The sequence below is a fragment of the Eufriesea mexicana genome, unplaced genomic scaffold (genome assembly GCF_001483705.2).
Source record: "Eufriesea mexicana isolate 0111107269 unplaced genomic scaffold, ASM148370v2 scaffold474474821, whole genome shotgun sequence".
Taxonomy (NCBI): domain Eukaryota; kingdom Metazoa; phylum Arthropoda; class Insecta; order Hymenoptera; family Apidae; genus Eufriesea; species Eufriesea mexicana.
In genome coordinates, this window is record NW_016907964.1 from 275,731 (window position 1) to 293,177 (window position 17,447).

Here is a 17,447-nt window from a genome sequence, read left to right on the forward strand (position 1 = left end):
AGTGTGAAAGAGAAAAAAAAAATGAACACGTCGGCAATACGAGTAAAAAGCGGTGCTCGTTAAATTACAACAGTTACCGAACTCCGATTCCGGGTAAAGAGAAACCGACGAACGAAACGCGACCGTGCATCGGGCAGAGAGACAGAGAGCAGCGATACATAGAGAAAGAGGGTGGCTTTATATATGCATACGAGAACATTCAGGTGTCAATCAAGAATCGAGACCTTTCGACTTTGGGGTGCGGAAATCGGACTTTTCTCGAAAAAATTTACGTATTCATTCACGCCGCCACGAATAGGGTGAAAAGGAGAGAAAGTGAGAAGCAAAGCGAGAGGGTGAGTGAAAAAGAAAGAATTCAAGCGAAAAGTCTGTTTGCTTTTTTACCGCTCTTGACTTCATATTCGAGAGCATATTTTTTGCACCAACCGTCACGCATTGTTAACGTCAACTTACTCGTCTTCTCTCTTTCTTCTTTTCTCTTTTCTTTTCTTCATACACCGCGACGAAAAGAAAACCGCCTGGTAAAATTCACTACGTGGTAACACAAATTTCACAATTTCGTTAAAATATTGCACTCTGATTAAGTTTCGAACTACGTAAATCAAAGAAATATTATTATTCCTTCAAATTACTAATACCACTATCTTTACAATAATAATTTTATGTGTTTTCTTTACTTTTCATTACTATCATGATGAAAAATAAATTCTTTTTTATTAATTAGTGTTAATCATGTCCCTGCGATACACTGCTTCCATCTATCCAACTGTTGGCAATACAGTTCGAAATGATTTAATTAGATGGTAACATCTTCTAGTAGATAACCATTTATATTCCGTCAAAACGATAACAAAACGCAGGAAACTTCTTAACCAGTGAAAATGTTTTATTACTGATAACGTATCGTCTGTACCGTATATAATATTTTTATTTCTCATAATTTCTATTAGTTCCATTCAGAAATAGTTTTCTTTCACTTTACACGAGTAAGAAATGAGAACTTCCATACGTAACCTTAAACTCAAACTCCTATTATAAAAATAAAAACGTATATTTGTCAAATGAATAACTCAATAATGTATGATTGATATTGTTATAAGAGACCCATTATGACAGTTTAATTTTAACAAAAGCAGTAAGTTATTCTTTCTTTTTCTTTTTGATAAAATTCACGTATACTTTTGAAATAACCAATTTTTGGTCGAAATATTATAGTTATTTTAATTTATAAGTTACTCCATTTTCTTTCTTTTTTTATATCTGATTTTTATGTAATTGAGATTTTAACATAGATTTTGAATTATTATTTAAAATACATATTACAAAAATTCTGTATGTATTTATTTTCATACATCTAAACACGCTCCTAATTGTAAAGAATATGATGTTACCAAGCTGATTTAATTAATGACTTAAAAATGAAAATATTTTTAAACAATCATCAATACGAATATTTAAAACTAAAATTACGCGAGAAAGAACATTTTTCTTTAAAACTTATACATGTTGTACATATAAGCTTTTCATCTTTGAAAGATATTAAAAAAATATTTAAGATTTTTTCTCAGATATCTGCTAATTAATGCAATACTTATACTTTCAAAAGCACAAAAAAATGTAATAAAAAATAAATAAATTTTCAAGTTGCATTCTTCTTCATCGCTTGCACAAAACAAGTATGCGAATTTTCTCAATATAAAATGTTTTCATGAATATCTAATATTATAGAAAAAATGTAAAAAGTAATCTTTTATTTCCAAAAATAAGCATTTTCCAACTGGCAATAAAATCTGCTATATGAATTCTGTATTTATTTGTTATTGTTAATTTACAATTTTCTATAACCAAATAAAAAATTTGTGTTCCATACAATAATTAGTACTAATTATAGCGTATATTTCTATAACTATCTAATTGTAAATTTTCAATTATTTCATAGTAGATTCCAATAAAATTTCTAATCAAATATAAGATTCTACTAAAATAAAGTTTTAATCGAGAAATATATATGTATTGCCTTATAATTATCTGTTTAAAAAATAATACAAAAAATAGAAAAAAAATATTTTTTAATTATTCTATTACATTTTTGGTATGAGACATTATCAGACAACGTATTTTCCCGAGTTGGAATAGCGCATGATACACGACCCGCTCGCCTCGTCTCGCTTTGCGTTTTCACAGTTCCTGAATACCGGATGAATATCGGTCTGCTTCACTGCAAGTCGGACATTATATCGCTTTTACATTTATAAAGCTGTCACACACCGACTCACACGTCATTGTGAAAGGGGTATTATGCTTTAATAATGGACAGCACCACGTGTCAGATTCATCCGGTAGGATGGAAATGCTACGAAGTTTATTTTGTTTCAGGACTCTAGGGAATCCAATAGCGACGTGTCGCAAAACATTTTACATAATCAATCATAATTTTACCTGTGCAACAACAATATTATATGGTTTTACCTTACTATCAATACAATATTTTCCAATTATTCTTTATCCTCACGATTTAAAAAACATTAACTCATTATACAAAAATGTCTCCTCAGTAGATAACGTTAATTAATTTATTATAAATACTTAATAATTACACTTCTCTCTCATTATTCTAACTTATTATCCAAAGCATCTTTGTTTTTGATCAAGTTTCTTCTTATGTCCTTCTCAATATTTCTTTCTAATCTTATTTTAATACTTCTATACTTTGTAATAAAGAAATCACTTCTTTTATACATAAAAATATATCAACAATGCAATTTTACAATCAGAATATTATTTGGACTAATTGCTTACTTGTTTGTTTAAATACAGATATTTTCATTAAAAAAAAAACTAAGTTATGTAATTTAGTAATTAGTATTCTCCCCCTTTTAATTACATATCATCAAAATGATTTTTAAATACGATATGTAAATACACTTTTATAAATACATGTACACTTTTAAATATTAGATATTAAAAAGATACTTATTTATTCAATTTAAGAAATTTATTGAATAAATTTATATTGTAATTTAAGACAATAACACGATTAATATAACAAATATGCATTTAAAATATTTATATAAATAAGTTATCTGTAAAGTATTGAAAAATTAATTGTTTTAATTAAGTACCATATAAATATAAACATACATATTTTGTAAACGGTGCCACGTTCATAAATAATAATAAATTAATGAACAATGCAATAATAAGCAAATAAAATGAAAATAAATATTTCAGGAGGGTGAAACCAATATCCTTCTTAAACAATAATTTCTCCGATGCATTTGATTAATACTATGCAGATAAAAATGTTAAACATCATAAATTAAATAGAAGCAAGATATTCATTATATCTCTTTTCTTGTGCTTGCTGCAATTTTTGCAACTTTTTCATCTGTCCTTTACTGATTTCTTTACCATTGATATCATGCGTTGGTAAACCCTAAACAAAACAGTTGCTTAAGCAATGCAAAAAGAAATTCATTCCTTTTATTAAATTTAATCAAATCTGATCAAATATATCTGATTTAATCAATTCTATGTACCTTACTATCAAATTGAGAATATTTAGTTTCTTCTAATTTAAACATCTCAGAAGGTGGAATCTTTTTTTGTGCTTCTTTTAGTGCAGCTGCAGCAGCAGCTTCCACTTTCTTCTTTTCCTTTTCTAATGTTTTTTCCAACTCCATTTGCATCTTACATTCCTTTTCTTTTAAAAGTTCTTCTCTATTTACTAATTTAATTTTACAAACCTCCTCATTACTATCCTCCAAACGTACTCCAATATTTGGTAAAATATCATCACGTAATGTATCACATTCATTAAGAATACTACTAGCTTCCAAAGTTTTTGCATAATTTCTTACTTTCTCACGGAAATTTGCCAGAACTTCGAGATATGGCATAACAACCTCTTCAACCTTTAATAAAATTCATAGTTAAGAGATTCAGAATGCATATAAAGGAAGAATACAAGTATTATAAAAATAAAATATACATTTAAATTCGCAGTATTGCTATCTACTGGGAAACCAATAGCATTATGTGTTGATGATATAGCTCCAAATATAGTAAACATTTTTGTAATATAAACTGCAACATCTCTAAGCAACAATGTATTTGGATGTTTAATCTGTTTCATATAAATATTACAGTGCACTACAAGATCTCTAATTGCATCAAGCGCACTTCTTGTATCAATATTATCTGCAATAACATTTATCCTTTAATTACTGTTAATATATAAAAATATTATACAATAACTGACAGTAATGAAATATTTATTTACAGTATATAATTTATAAACATTTACTTACCACATAATGCATTATGTACAAGATCTCTGGCATTATGAAACTTTTCATTCAATTCTACTTCAAAATTTGTCCATTTAGTAAAGGTATTAATGTTTATTTCTGTACCTAAAGATCTAATCTCACACTTTACATTTAAAAAAAATTCCTATAATTCAAATTACAGATTTTAAATATCCATTGTCAAATATTAAAAGTTTATAAAATAATGTATAGTAAATATTTATATTTACATTTAAAAACTTTTCATATTGAACTGCCATTTGCATGGTATTATCACTATAATCTAATGTATCTTTCCATGAATGCAAAAGGAATGCAAGCCTAAGTTGCCTTGCAGAATGTTTTTTCAATGCATCTTGTACAGTAATGAAATTTTTTAATGATTTCGACATTTTGCATCCTGCTATAGTTAAATGACCAGAATGGAGAAAATATTTAACCCAATTAGAATGATTAAAATATGCTTCTGCTTGTGCTATTTCATTATCATGGTGGGGAAACTTTAAATCTACTCCTCCACTATGAATGTCTAAACTTTCTCCACAAATTATAGATGCCATAACTGAACACTCTATATGCCAACCTGGCCGTCCTTTACCCCAAGGACTTTCCCACCGTGGCTCTCCTTCTTTTGAACATTTCCAAAGAGCAAAATCATTTGCTGATCTTTTTTCAGATACCTCTAATGTACTTAAATCTCCTAGATAAAAAAGATGATCAATTAAAATTTTATAGTAGCATTTCATAAAATTAGTCTTTACCTTCTCCTTCTTGTAAACTTGATGTATCACCATATGCTTCTGGAACAAGTTTAGCATAATAATGTTTATCTTGTTTATCAAAGGTGGCAACATCAAAATACACAGAACCATTACTCTCATATGCAATTCCATTTTCTATAATTTTTTTAATAAATGCTATAATTTCAGGAATGTATTCACTAACTCTTGTTAAAACATTTGGTCTTAATACCTAAGAAACATTATTGTGAGCTTTTCTACACAAGTGATTAACATGCAATTAAAAGTAAGAATATATTTAATTTTACATTTAAAGAATTCATATCTTTATGAAATTCCACTTCCCAATGTTGCGCTAGTTTGGTAAAAATTGAATGTTCCGTAATTGTAGCTCCTTTCTTTTTATCCAACCATTCTGCTAAGGGATCTCGCATTTCTTTTAGTAACAACTACATCCATAGAAATTATAAACATAATGTCTTTAAATAAATCATTAAATAAAATTAGTAATAATATTATTAATATTAAATAATAATATTATTACTACTTATAAATCCATTGTTTATACTTCAACAATATAAAAAAAGTATATGTACTTCTTGAAATTCCTTCATTTTATCCTCATCTTTAAGTTTTACTGCATTCTCAAGATTTTCAATAGCCCTTTCTACATTACACAATATCTTCTGTAGCATAGATTTCTTATCTACATCATTTGTATTCTTCACTGTATCTTCAAAAATGAACATTACATTTTTTGCATCATCCAAAATTTTATCAAGAGTATGATTCTCTTTTATATATTTCTCATATAAATAATTTTGTCTAGCTCTTATTATAATTTTATCATCTATGTCAGTAATATTCATTACATATAAAATATTATATCCAAAATAATCAGATAACACACGTCTTAATATATCAAAGGATATATATGATCTAAATAAGAATAAAGTTATAAAACAATACATAAAAATAACTATTATAATAGTTCACTAACTGTCAATAATAATTCAATAAAAAATATACTTTCAAATAATATGATTTTATATGTAACTTTATAATTACCTAGCATGTCCCATATGTGCTGCATCATAAACTGTAGGGCCACAACTATACCATAATATATGATTTCCAAATTGAGGAATAAATATTTCTTTATTTCTAGTCAAACTGTTGAACAATTTGAGAATTACACTATTTTTTCCTTGCGGTGGAATCCAAAATGGTTGTATTCTCTTTGCCATTTCTAATCTCTAAAATCTGGAAAAACCCAAAAATAATAAATATCATGTAAATATTTCTGTATTACTGTAAAAATTAAAAATTGTATAATAAAACTTCCTTAACAAAAATTTTATTTAAAAATATTTTAATATAAAAAGCCTTTATACAATTATTTTCTAAAAAACAATTTACACAAATATACAAAGGAAGATTGTCAAACAAGTACCATGTGGCTAGAATTCTATTGCAAAATTTTTACTCATTTCCGTATACATCATTTTTTAAACATATTCATATATAAGATACTTGTTACCAAAAATAATATATTTCTTTCAATTTTATCAAATGAAAAAAAGTACTATTTAAGTAATTCATATGCGTAAATTGAATAAATTATGTTCAACATTCAGAAACAGCGTTGTCAAAGATTCTTTTTGTAACCTCAAACTTCCTCATTTAGTCTTTAATACTGTAATACGAAGTAAAACTTGATGTAAAGATATATGAAAAAAAATATAATTACATATATTAATAGATTCTCATAGAAACAATTTCTTTAGTTCTGTAAACATTGTATTGTATGAAATATAGGACCGTATAGAAACTTTATATACAAATCACATCTGGGTGAGGGACATGCTTCCGTAGCGGTTCCATCACCCAAATATGAGTGACGCCCTTTTTGTTTAAGTTCTAGGATCTTAAGTTGGGTTTTTAAAAGTAATTTAAAAGAATAAGCACTGGATTATAAATATAGGATATACAACATAAAAATATTAAAAATATACACATTATACTGTATTTTTTATTAATCCTTTGACTACTGTGGACGCCTATAGGTGCACAAAAGCTTCTTTAGCTGTTAAATTCTAAATATGTACAGTAATAATTTACTACAAAATAGAAAAAAATAAATAATGTCGTTTTGATATGTGGAATACATCGCAAATGAATTCCTACCATTATAGCCTACCTGGTACGACTGGTGCGTTTCAAAGTTTGCCGTAGTTAACGTAGTCAATTCGAAACTTGCATCATCCTAACCTAATTTGTTTTTTAAAATAAAACGTAGATTTAAAATTAGTTTACAATATTATTAACAAATAAATTTCTGAACACTTTTATGTCACTCATCGTAAATGGATATTATATTACAAAATACAATTTCTTGTTCTTTTTGTTCTTTTTACTTTAAATTAATGATTTGTCACATTACTTGTTATCTTTTAAGCGTATTAATATTCGTGTTAATAATATTATAACTTACAATGGCAAATTTATATAAGATACCCATTTTTATAAAAGTAATTTCTCTTACTATGCAAAGAATTTTAATTTAATTTAATTTATTATAAATTTTAACATTAATTTAATATATTAAATTAATTAATATATTTAAATAATCTAAAATAAAATTTTAATTACAGAAGTAAATGATATATTTTTTATTCACATTTTTATATAAAGTATGTATCATTATAATGAATATGCTCATAAACATTTTTGAATACCCTGGAAGCTTCACAAAAAGTACATTAAGTATACTATAAATTTGTTTTTAATATTATAATCTTTTAAATGTGATTACATGTATAAAAGATATAAAAGATATGTTTTACATACTTAAAAATTTACATCAATTGATTATATTAAGTTTAATATCATATATAAGTAACATATAAAAAAAAAACTGGAATGTATAATTCACATCCGTATTAGTCTTATATTACATATAAAAATATTCACAAAATGTTAATTACATTTTTTAATTAAATAATGTAAATCCTTGTTTTTGAATACAATTAATTATGTTCTTAAACATATGAATCTTTAATTATTTCTGTTGTATTTTATCCTTATATTATTTTAAGTACAATAGCTTTTGTATATAAAACGATTTTTTATTATTTACTACTTTTTCCAATCTGAATTGATAAATTACTTGTTTTAAAAAACTGTCTTATCAATTAGTAAATATAATTCTTCAAACATTTAATTTAACATAAAAATACATACTAACATTTTTGAATATTATACATATTTTTCTTTGATAGTAATTTTTTCTTCAATTTTTATAGTCTTATGTATAATTTAGATCTATAATTTGGATGTAATATGAATTTAATAATCAATAATGTATTATCTATGTTCTTTAGCTGCTTCCTCTTCCCATTCTTTACTTGGCCTAATAAATTCTAAGTCACTGGCATCATCAGAAGTTGACATGTTATCATCATCAAAATATGGTTTCGTAACTTCATTATTTTGCATATGTCCTAAAAAATATAAATTAATATAAATGATTTTATATAATTTTATATTAATAATTTCCAGCATGCACCCGTAATTTACCATTCTATCAAAACAGGAAAAATATGAAAATAATGTCCTTTAAAATTTTATAAATTTTTGAAAAACACTCATATGTAATATTCTTTTGATTATAGTAGTATTTACCATTTAATGGTCTTCTAAATATTTCAATTTCTTTTTCATCGTCATCAAAAAAACTTGTACCATCTTTAAGTAAACTGAATGAATATCCTTTCCAATTATTTTTTTGCACATTTTTGGAAGACTGACAGTTGGTACAAATAAAAATAGAACATGCAATAATTCCTAAACATATAGTACCTGTAAAAATATAATTTATAATTATAATAATACATTGATACATTCAGTTAATATGATTATAAAAGTATTGGACATCTTACTTATAAGAATAATAAAAACAATTCTAGGCATTCCCAAAAAGTTGTCATATTTCAATTTGAATATCAAATGTGAAATGTTGTGTACATCTGGTGTGATGAACACCTTAGTTTGCTGAATATATCCAGGTGCACTAGCACTTATAACATGACTACCAGGTTCAAATAAAAGTGAATAAGCTCCATTTATTCCACTTTTAACATAATGCCTTGATTTATTATATGATAAAATAGCGTTTTCAATTGGCTCATTATTTTCATTAAGAACATAGCCTCTCAATCCCTCATTAAGCTTTTCTATCATTGCTAACAGACTGACCTTATTATTTTCCCATATATTTTTTGCATCATCTGTGTTACAACAAGTAACATATACATCCAACATTAAAGTACTTGTACTTAGGTAAAGGTAATCCATTAAGGAATGTTCCCTTTTTCCACCTATACCCATTCCAGCATGAATAATACCGTTAGTATTTAGATTTAAATTGTGATTACATTGTGGATTTTTCAAAGTCATATGGATATTGTATTTTGTATATAATGATGCTAAATCTTGTAGTACATCATCATCATCGGTGTTATATATTTGTTCAAAACTTTGTCCATACCTTCCCGCAAACGGAATTTCAATATGTTGTCCACCAATATTCAAATTTATTGCTAACACAGCATTAATGTTTCTAAACCAATTAATTATCATATTTGCTTCACTACTTAGTTCATTATTAATGGAAAATTGTAAATTATCCATAATAAATGAACTACAAGTTTGGTTACCATTAAAATTTTGAGACAAATCCGGTGCAATGTATATTGTAAATTTATCTAAGTAATTTATAAGTTTATTATCTTTCGGATAATAGTTTAATAAATACGTTGCAAAGTGAAGTAAAATTTTAGATGTCACAGGTGTACCATTTGAAATACCAGCCACAAAGGCTATAGATGGTCGACCAATGCGTTTATAATTACTTTTAGTTCCAATTTCTAAACACATTATTCGAGTACCCGTTTGTGATTTGCCAATAGTATGTAAAGTTGATAATTGCGAATATTTATTGTATAAATCAATTAAAACTTGATTTACAGCATTAGTTTCTTGATCTTCATTAAATTTTTGGTGTTCAACTTTTTCTATGTGACGTTTTATCAATTTGATACTAAGATCAGTTATATTTTCTGAATTCACATGAACTTTTATAGATTCTTCAATATAACCTTCACAAAAGAAAGTTAATATATATTCACCAGGAAGAAGAATAATTTTGAAATAAGCCATATTTTTAGAAACATGATAACTATTGGCTTCAATCTTAACTACAGTTTCTCGCAAGGGTACATGATCAATATCTGTTATTAATGCTCGAATGCCAGTTGTGAGGCCATGAATAAGTTGCTTCAAAGGCAATAAATTTTCACGCCAAATAGTTGGAATAGATTCTGAATGAGGATGTTTACAACAAGCCATGTTGATACCTATCTAAAAATATAACAACCACATATAAGTAAAATAAATAATAGATACTATAAATGATTTTAAATAATAATGAATATGTATTACTTACTACTGATATGTTATATTGATTTTGAATATAATTTTGCACTTGCTTAATATTGCTATTAAAGAAATTGCAAGTTTCTTTCTGTATTGAATGTTCATAATTTTTGGCTAGAGTTTTATACACATTCAAGTTATCATTTGTATAACTAAAATAAAAATATAAGATATGATTATTATATTATAAATTAATATTATTTAAATTAATATAATATTATTAAATATTATATTAATAGATATTACTATTATAAACTAATATAATGCAATCAAATATAAATAAATATATTTTTCTAATACTTATGTAGCAATTTAAATTTTTATTACCAAACTTCAAGTGCTCCACTTCCTAATATTATAATTACATCATATTTTTCATTAGATAACATCATTTTAAATGCATTAGTAATTGTATTCACTTTATCTGAAGTGACATTATTCTGTAGTAATAATCTGTTCCCAGTTTCTTCATAAGCAGGGTTACAGTTTTGAACATTTAATAGATTATCAAAATTTGGATCGATGTTAGGTACAAAATGTAATACAGAATTATCCAATATTCTCTGTATAGGAGGATCTCCAATTTGATTTCCCATCAGAATATGAGTAGCTAATCGTAACAATATTTCTCTACCCACTGGTTGAGATGTAAATATTCCTCCAATTAAACCAATATGAAATTTATTTTCCTCTGGTGCACCCAACTATAGTTAATAGATTTTAGACGTTTTCCATAATCAGACAAAATAAAGTTTAAAATTTTAAGTGCTTGTGTATTTTTTCTAATAATATACTTACATTATGTGTAACTTTTAAAGAATGTATAGCCATACTAACTAATGACTGCCCATCTTGAAATTCTGCAACATTTGGGTGATGATTTTCTAATTGACTAAATCTAGTATTTAATTCGGAATTTTTTAAGTATACATTTTGTAAGTTTTCTTTTATTTGAAAATCATAAGCAGATGACCTGAAATTCAAAATTATACTTCTATTAAGTATATAATTTATTATGAAAAATTAAAATACAAGTATATATCAAATTAAGGAATAAGCAAAAAATTATGTATTTTTGTTAAATACAAAAAACTATCAATCAAAAAATCAATTTCTTTAAATATTTGAATTAAATATTATAAGGAAGAGCAATAAATAATTGAATAATAATATATTCTAGTTATCTATTTGTAACATATTAAAATATTTACTTTGGAGAAGTTTTTAAATTTCTTCATAAAATGAAATTTTTATAACTTCTTATCAAATACAATCCTTTTTAACACTGAATAACATATAAGTATCATTATTCTGGAAATTATAATACTTATAAAAATTGTATTAAATTCTTTTCTACTCTTATGAATATCATAAAATTATTTAATATATAATTATACCAATGTTCAGGATCATCTCGCATTAATATAAAATCCAGAGTTACTTCTTCTCCAATATTAACATCATTTGGTACTGTTACAGTTTGCATTTGTGACTCATAGCCTATTGCACTCACTGTAACATTATATTTGCCTGGAACTAAAAGACGCCAATAATCTCCATCTTTAGCTGCATAGATATCATGTTTAATTCCTTCTATAGATATTTTAGCATGAGGAATAGGATTTCCAATTGACGTACGTACTACACCGTGTATTCCCTTACGAGACTGCAAATTAAAATATTTAATTACAATGAAAGAAATAATGATTTTTGTAACACATTATGTACATTAATACCATTTCAATAAGACGTAAAAGAGGCTCTCTATTTTGTAACCAGTAATCTGGTAATTCAGTTACATTTGGAAATTTCGTGCATCCTACTTCTATTGTAATTTCAAAATCATTGCTATAAACATAATTATAATCTTGCATGCCTCCACTAACAGAATACCAGGCAGCTCCATTAGTTATACCGTTTGGAAAACTTTTTTCAAGTGCATTTTGTACTACATTTAATCGTCCATTAGAAAAAGAAGGGCATGGTTTTCCAAGATGCATAAAGGGATGAGCATTTGAATATGCTAATGCTAAAGCTTTAAAAACTTTATCATCTGGACTTAAATTTTCCATATTAGATGCATATTTTGGTTCATTATCATATGGATAATTTGCTACTAATGTTCCTCCATGAAAATTAGCAGAAAGTACAAATGGAATGTTTGAAATCCAATTCATTACTGCTTTCGTTTCAGGTTCTTGTTCTTTATTGTACTATAAAAGATATAGAAGTATAATTAGTAATAAACGAATGTACAAAATATACGAAATCTATTAAAAGCAAAATAATGAATAAAACTGAAAATTCATACTCTATTCGTTTCATATTGATCAGGAAAGTTTCTGTTAAGATCAAGACCTTTAGCATTTTCTCTTCCTTTGGCTCCATACACATCTCCTTCTATAGAAACTTCATAGCCATCAGGATTCATACTTGGCATTATATGCAATCTTACATTTTTTAATATTTTTGTAACTCTTTCATTACTTCCGAAATTTTCACAAAGATATTTTAACAATAATAATAAAATTTCTCTACCAACAACCTCATTTCCATGCATATTTCCTATATATTTTACTTCAGGTTTATTTTGACTATGTTTTCCTGGATTTTCTGATATTTCCATGACATATAATTGTCGCCCTTCAACAGACTGCCCTATACTATAAAGCTTTGTAATATTTGGATAATTTAAATTTAATTCTTTCAAGTATTTTTCCATTTCTATGTAGTTATGATGCTTGAATTCTGTATTATGGAAAAAACCATATTTGTCAATAGGTCTAATAACTTCATCCGATATTACTTTTCCTATAAATTAACACAACATTATGAAGAAACCAAAACTATTAGTAAAAGTTATTAATACTATAGAAATAAAAATTAAAAAATAACTAGATTTTTCAGCAAAAAATATATTCCTAAATGTATTTAATAATTTCTTTAATAATCTCTTTGTGTAAATTAAGGACTCAAAAAAAAATCATATAAAACATAAAATTAAAAATTTTAAAAGTATATAACTTTTACAACACAAGGTATAGAGAACATAAAAAACCAATAAAAGAAAAAACAGTAAACACTATTTTATAATAACATTAAAAATGTTGTATTATTTAATGGATTAAAAATTATAGGAAAAGGCTGGAAAACGTTTGAGAAAACTGACTCACTGTCTGAAGTAAAAATAATACTTTATTTTTTTTAATTTCAGATATTATACATTTAACTTGATTATATTATACTATACATCAAATTACAAATATAATTATAAACATTATTCACTGTTTCACATGTTTTTTGGTAATGTTAATAAAATTACATATAGAGATACCTATGTTTCATACTAGAAATGTTTAAATACATTTTTTATACCCCACATATTTATTTTATATATTTATTTCATTTTGGAAAAATAATTATTATATTACTTAAATTTAACTAAATAAAACTTTTATTTTTAACATAAAGTCTTTTTTTAAGATTCAAACTAGTTTTTATAATATGCAGCTTTAAATGAATACATTTAAAAACATATTTAATAAGTTAAAAATACACTGAAAATTATTAACAATATCTCTGGTCATTTTTAAAAATTCTATCTATTATATTATTTGTTCTTTAAAATGTTTATTAATAGAAAAGAGAGCATTTAAGTAAAATATAAATCACAATTTGTTATTTATGCAATAACATAAAAGTTATTCAATTAAAAAAATATAAATGTGTAAAAAGATATGTTTAGTGTGTAGTAATGTTTAACTATTATAATAATGCATGATCAAATTTTGCACTTATTTAAAATTATAAATTTACTGTACTAATATAGCATTTCTTTATAAAGTTCATATTTTTGCATTCCAAAATATTTTTTTCTATATTTAATACAGAATAAATGAAGTTAAAAAACAAATAATAATGATTTCAACAAATAAATCTATATATAAAAATATCGTAAAATAATTAAAAAATTGACATCTTTTGAACATGTTTATACTCTGATTACAATACTTCATAAATCAATTTTCATTTTTAACGTAAATAGTTATTTTTCTATAAACCAAAAATTTGGTATATTTCTCCATACCTTGTGTATATTTTTTTTAAACTTGTTTATACTGACAAGAACATAAAATATAATAAAACGTATGAAAACAGCAGTATCAAATAATCTTGTATTGTGATATCAGTGCTGTAAAATGAAAATAATATATATGATATAGAAATTAATAATTTATCTAAGAAGTGATAAATTTACATATAAATGTTAAAGATGATTTCATCATTTTCAATTTCGTAAAAAGATAAATAAAAAATTAAGGAAAACATTTAAATTAAATATAATTAGTAATCCACATCAGTATAAGATGGTTTTAATTTATAAAATGCAAAATACCGATTGAGGTGTGGAAGTATATGAAAGAAATTACCTTGATCGTCATAATTATCCTGCCTTAAAGTGAAATTAAAAGTAGTTGCTTCACCTGATTCTACAGTAATGTTTACTGGTTCACTTGCTTCATATCTAAAATTATAAAAAAAATTGCATATAAGACAAATGGTAATAAACAAAATAATAATTTTGTAATAACATAAAATGCATTATAAAATAAACTTTTTATTTAAATATACTTGCCCCCATGCTTCTGCATGAATATAATAAGTTCCAGGTAGTAACAAACGCCAATATTCTCCACGATGTGTAGTTGACACATTATGGTTTATACCATGCACCACAATGGTTGCTGCTTCTATTGGTTGACCATTTATGTCTCTTACAAGACCTAAAATTATAAACCATAAATTGATAGATTATCAATAAACAATGATACTTAATAAATATCTAAAAACCTTTTACTCCAATATGAGCTTGTTCAAGGTATTTTATAAGTGATTCCTTATTTATTCTCCAATATTCTGGCATTACTGAAGCATTTGGATATTTACAACAACTAAGTTCAAATGTTATCTCAAATGCATTAGAGTGAGCATAATTAAAATCTTGCATCCCTCCAATTACTTCATACCTATAACAAATAAATTTCAATAACACCTTTTTTACAAATAATACTTCTTAAAAGCAACAAATGCCTACCAATATGCTCCATTAGTAATACCATGTTGAAATATATCTGCCTCTTGGCAAGCATCACCTGTACGCATTTGTGAATGATTGTCTGCATATGTATATGCCAAATATTTGAATAACTCATCATCTGGGCTTTTACTTTCAATACAACAAGAATTTGAGATGCTAAAAATCAATTTACTATATAATTTTCATAAAATAATAATTTGAAATTTCATAATTTACGATTATATTTAAATTAAGAATTCAAAACATAGAAATATTACATCATATTACCCAGAATCATAAGGATAACTTGCTACAACAGCACCTCCATGAAGATTTCCTGATAATACAAATGGTTCTGTAGCAATCCAAGTCATCATAGCTATTGTTTCATTTTGACGTCCATCTAATATACTACCACCTTTTAAAAGATGATTAGTTTTTTTATTAAATTGATCTGGAAAATTTCTATTTAAGTCAACGTGATTTGCATTTTCACGGCCTGAAAAATCTTTTTTGGATGTACATTTTCCTTCCTAAAAGCACAAAAAACGTATCAATATATTTGTTTAAGTTTAAATTATAAAGGAAAAAAATAATGAAATGAAAATATTACTTCTGATTTTTCAAACCCATCAGGATTCATTGATGGCATAAGGTAAATATCTGTATTATTCATTAACTTTGTAACTCTTTCATTTTTTCCATAATTATACAAAAGATATTGGGCAAGATATATTAATAATTCTCTACCAACAGCTTCATCACCATGCATATTAGCAACATATTTTACCATTGGTTCACATAGTTTTCGCTCATTAACATTTTCAGAAATTTCAAGAACCAACAAATCTCTACCTTCCACAGATTTTCCTATGGAAATCACTTTTGCCAAATTTGGATATTTTTGACTCAATGAACTAAACAACTGTTGAAGTTCTGCATAATGTGTGTAATGTGGAATGATAAAATTTTCTTCTAAGTTCTCTTCAATATTTACTGCAAAACCGTAAATAATTCCAATAAATAAGAGAACAAAGGGCACGATATTGTACATGGTACTTATGTGTACCATATTTCGATATATATTTGCGTAAGAATGTAACAAATTTTTTAATTTTAATGAAACATTCTACACAAGACACTATATACAATGTCGATATAACATACTGATGACGTCCGCAAAAGTACGACCGTGGGCAGAGTAGGGTAAGAGATTACTATGAATAGTATATATACAGAAGTATATACAGGCATATATTTGTATTCACGTATGAATACACAGCTACAAGGCTTTTTCATCAAAAATTAAAAATTTTTATCAGTAAATTGTTTTATATATTTTATATAATTTAAATAAGTTAGACGTTATATATATAATTTTTAAATAATTTCAAATTTTTATAACAATTAAAAAAAACGTCATAAATATTTAAATCAAAAATAATAATGAATAAATGTTGCTTTTAAAGATATAATGTACATATAGTGTGTCATTTGACAGTCATGTAATATATATGTATGTTCTATATGTACAACGCTATTAGTAATGCTTTCAATAATAATAATATTTGTCCTTTCATTCTTTGAATATATAAAATTGAAATAATTTATAAATTGTTAATTTTTATAATAGTCTTGTTAATGATAATCTTTTCAGTTGTTAATAAACATACATAATTAAAATACAAATTTTCTCTAAGTAGTAAAAACATTTATGACTAATTGATATGAAATTATAATTTGGAGGTATTTAGGAATAATTATGGATTTTAAAAATAATACTGAATAAATGATTAATAGATTGAAGTCAAATGCATGTTGTTT

At 25.3% G+C, this 17,447-nt stretch overlaps 2 protein-coding genes across 4 annotated transcripts; both read right to left on the reverse strand.

The window, feature by feature from the left end:
• Positions 1-3,174: 3,174 nt before the first annotated feature.
• Positions 3,175-7,317, reverse strand: CysRS (cysteine--tRNA ligase, cytoplasmic). Of its 3 annotated transcripts, none has more exons than XM_017901411.1 (10): positions 7,251-7,317; positions 6,119-6,313; positions 5,647-5,989; positions 5,359-5,499; positions 5,072-5,282; positions 4,541-5,010; positions 4,311-4,455; positions 3,992-4,200; positions 3,540-3,914; positions 3,175-3,436 (listed from the first exon to the last, which is right to left on the reverse strand). In XM_017901411.1, exons 2-10 carry the CDS (start codon positions 6,295-6,297, stop codon positions 3,320-3,322), a joined length of 2,190 nt encoding a protein of 729 aa, XP_017756900.1. In that variant the 5' UTR covers positions 6,298-6,313; positions 7,251-7,317; the 3' UTR covers positions 3,175-3,319. The 3 variants fall into 3 exon arrangements, with proteins under 3 accessions (XP_017756900.1, XP_017756909.1, XP_017756916.1); XM_017901420.1 differs by having other exon boundaries at positions 7,238-7,310; XM_017901427.1 differs by lacking the exon at positions 7,251-7,317 and adding an exon at positions 6,801-6,953.
• A 1,081-nt stretch (positions 7,318-8,398) lies between these two features.
• svr (Carboxypeptidase D svr) lies at positions 8,399-16,819 on the reverse strand. Its single transcript, XM_017901282.1, has 15 exons — positions 16,237-16,819; positions 15,912-16,156; positions 15,642-15,800; positions 15,398-15,573; positions 15,183-15,330; positions 14,977-15,071; positions 12,858-13,357; positions 12,283-12,759; positions 11,944-12,212; positions 11,345-11,519; positions 10,874-11,250; positions 10,557-10,698; positions 8,992-10,471; positions 8,735-8,911; positions 8,399-8,553 (listed from the first exon to the last, which is right to left on the reverse strand). The coding sequence occupies exons 1-15, from the start codon at positions 16,693-16,695 to the stop codon at positions 8,417-8,419; spliced, it is 5,016 nt and encodes a 1,671-aa protein (XP_017756771.1). The 5' UTR covers positions 16,696-16,819; the 3' UTR covers positions 8,399-8,416.
• Between the last annotated feature and the right edge of the window lie 628 nt (positions 16,820-17,447).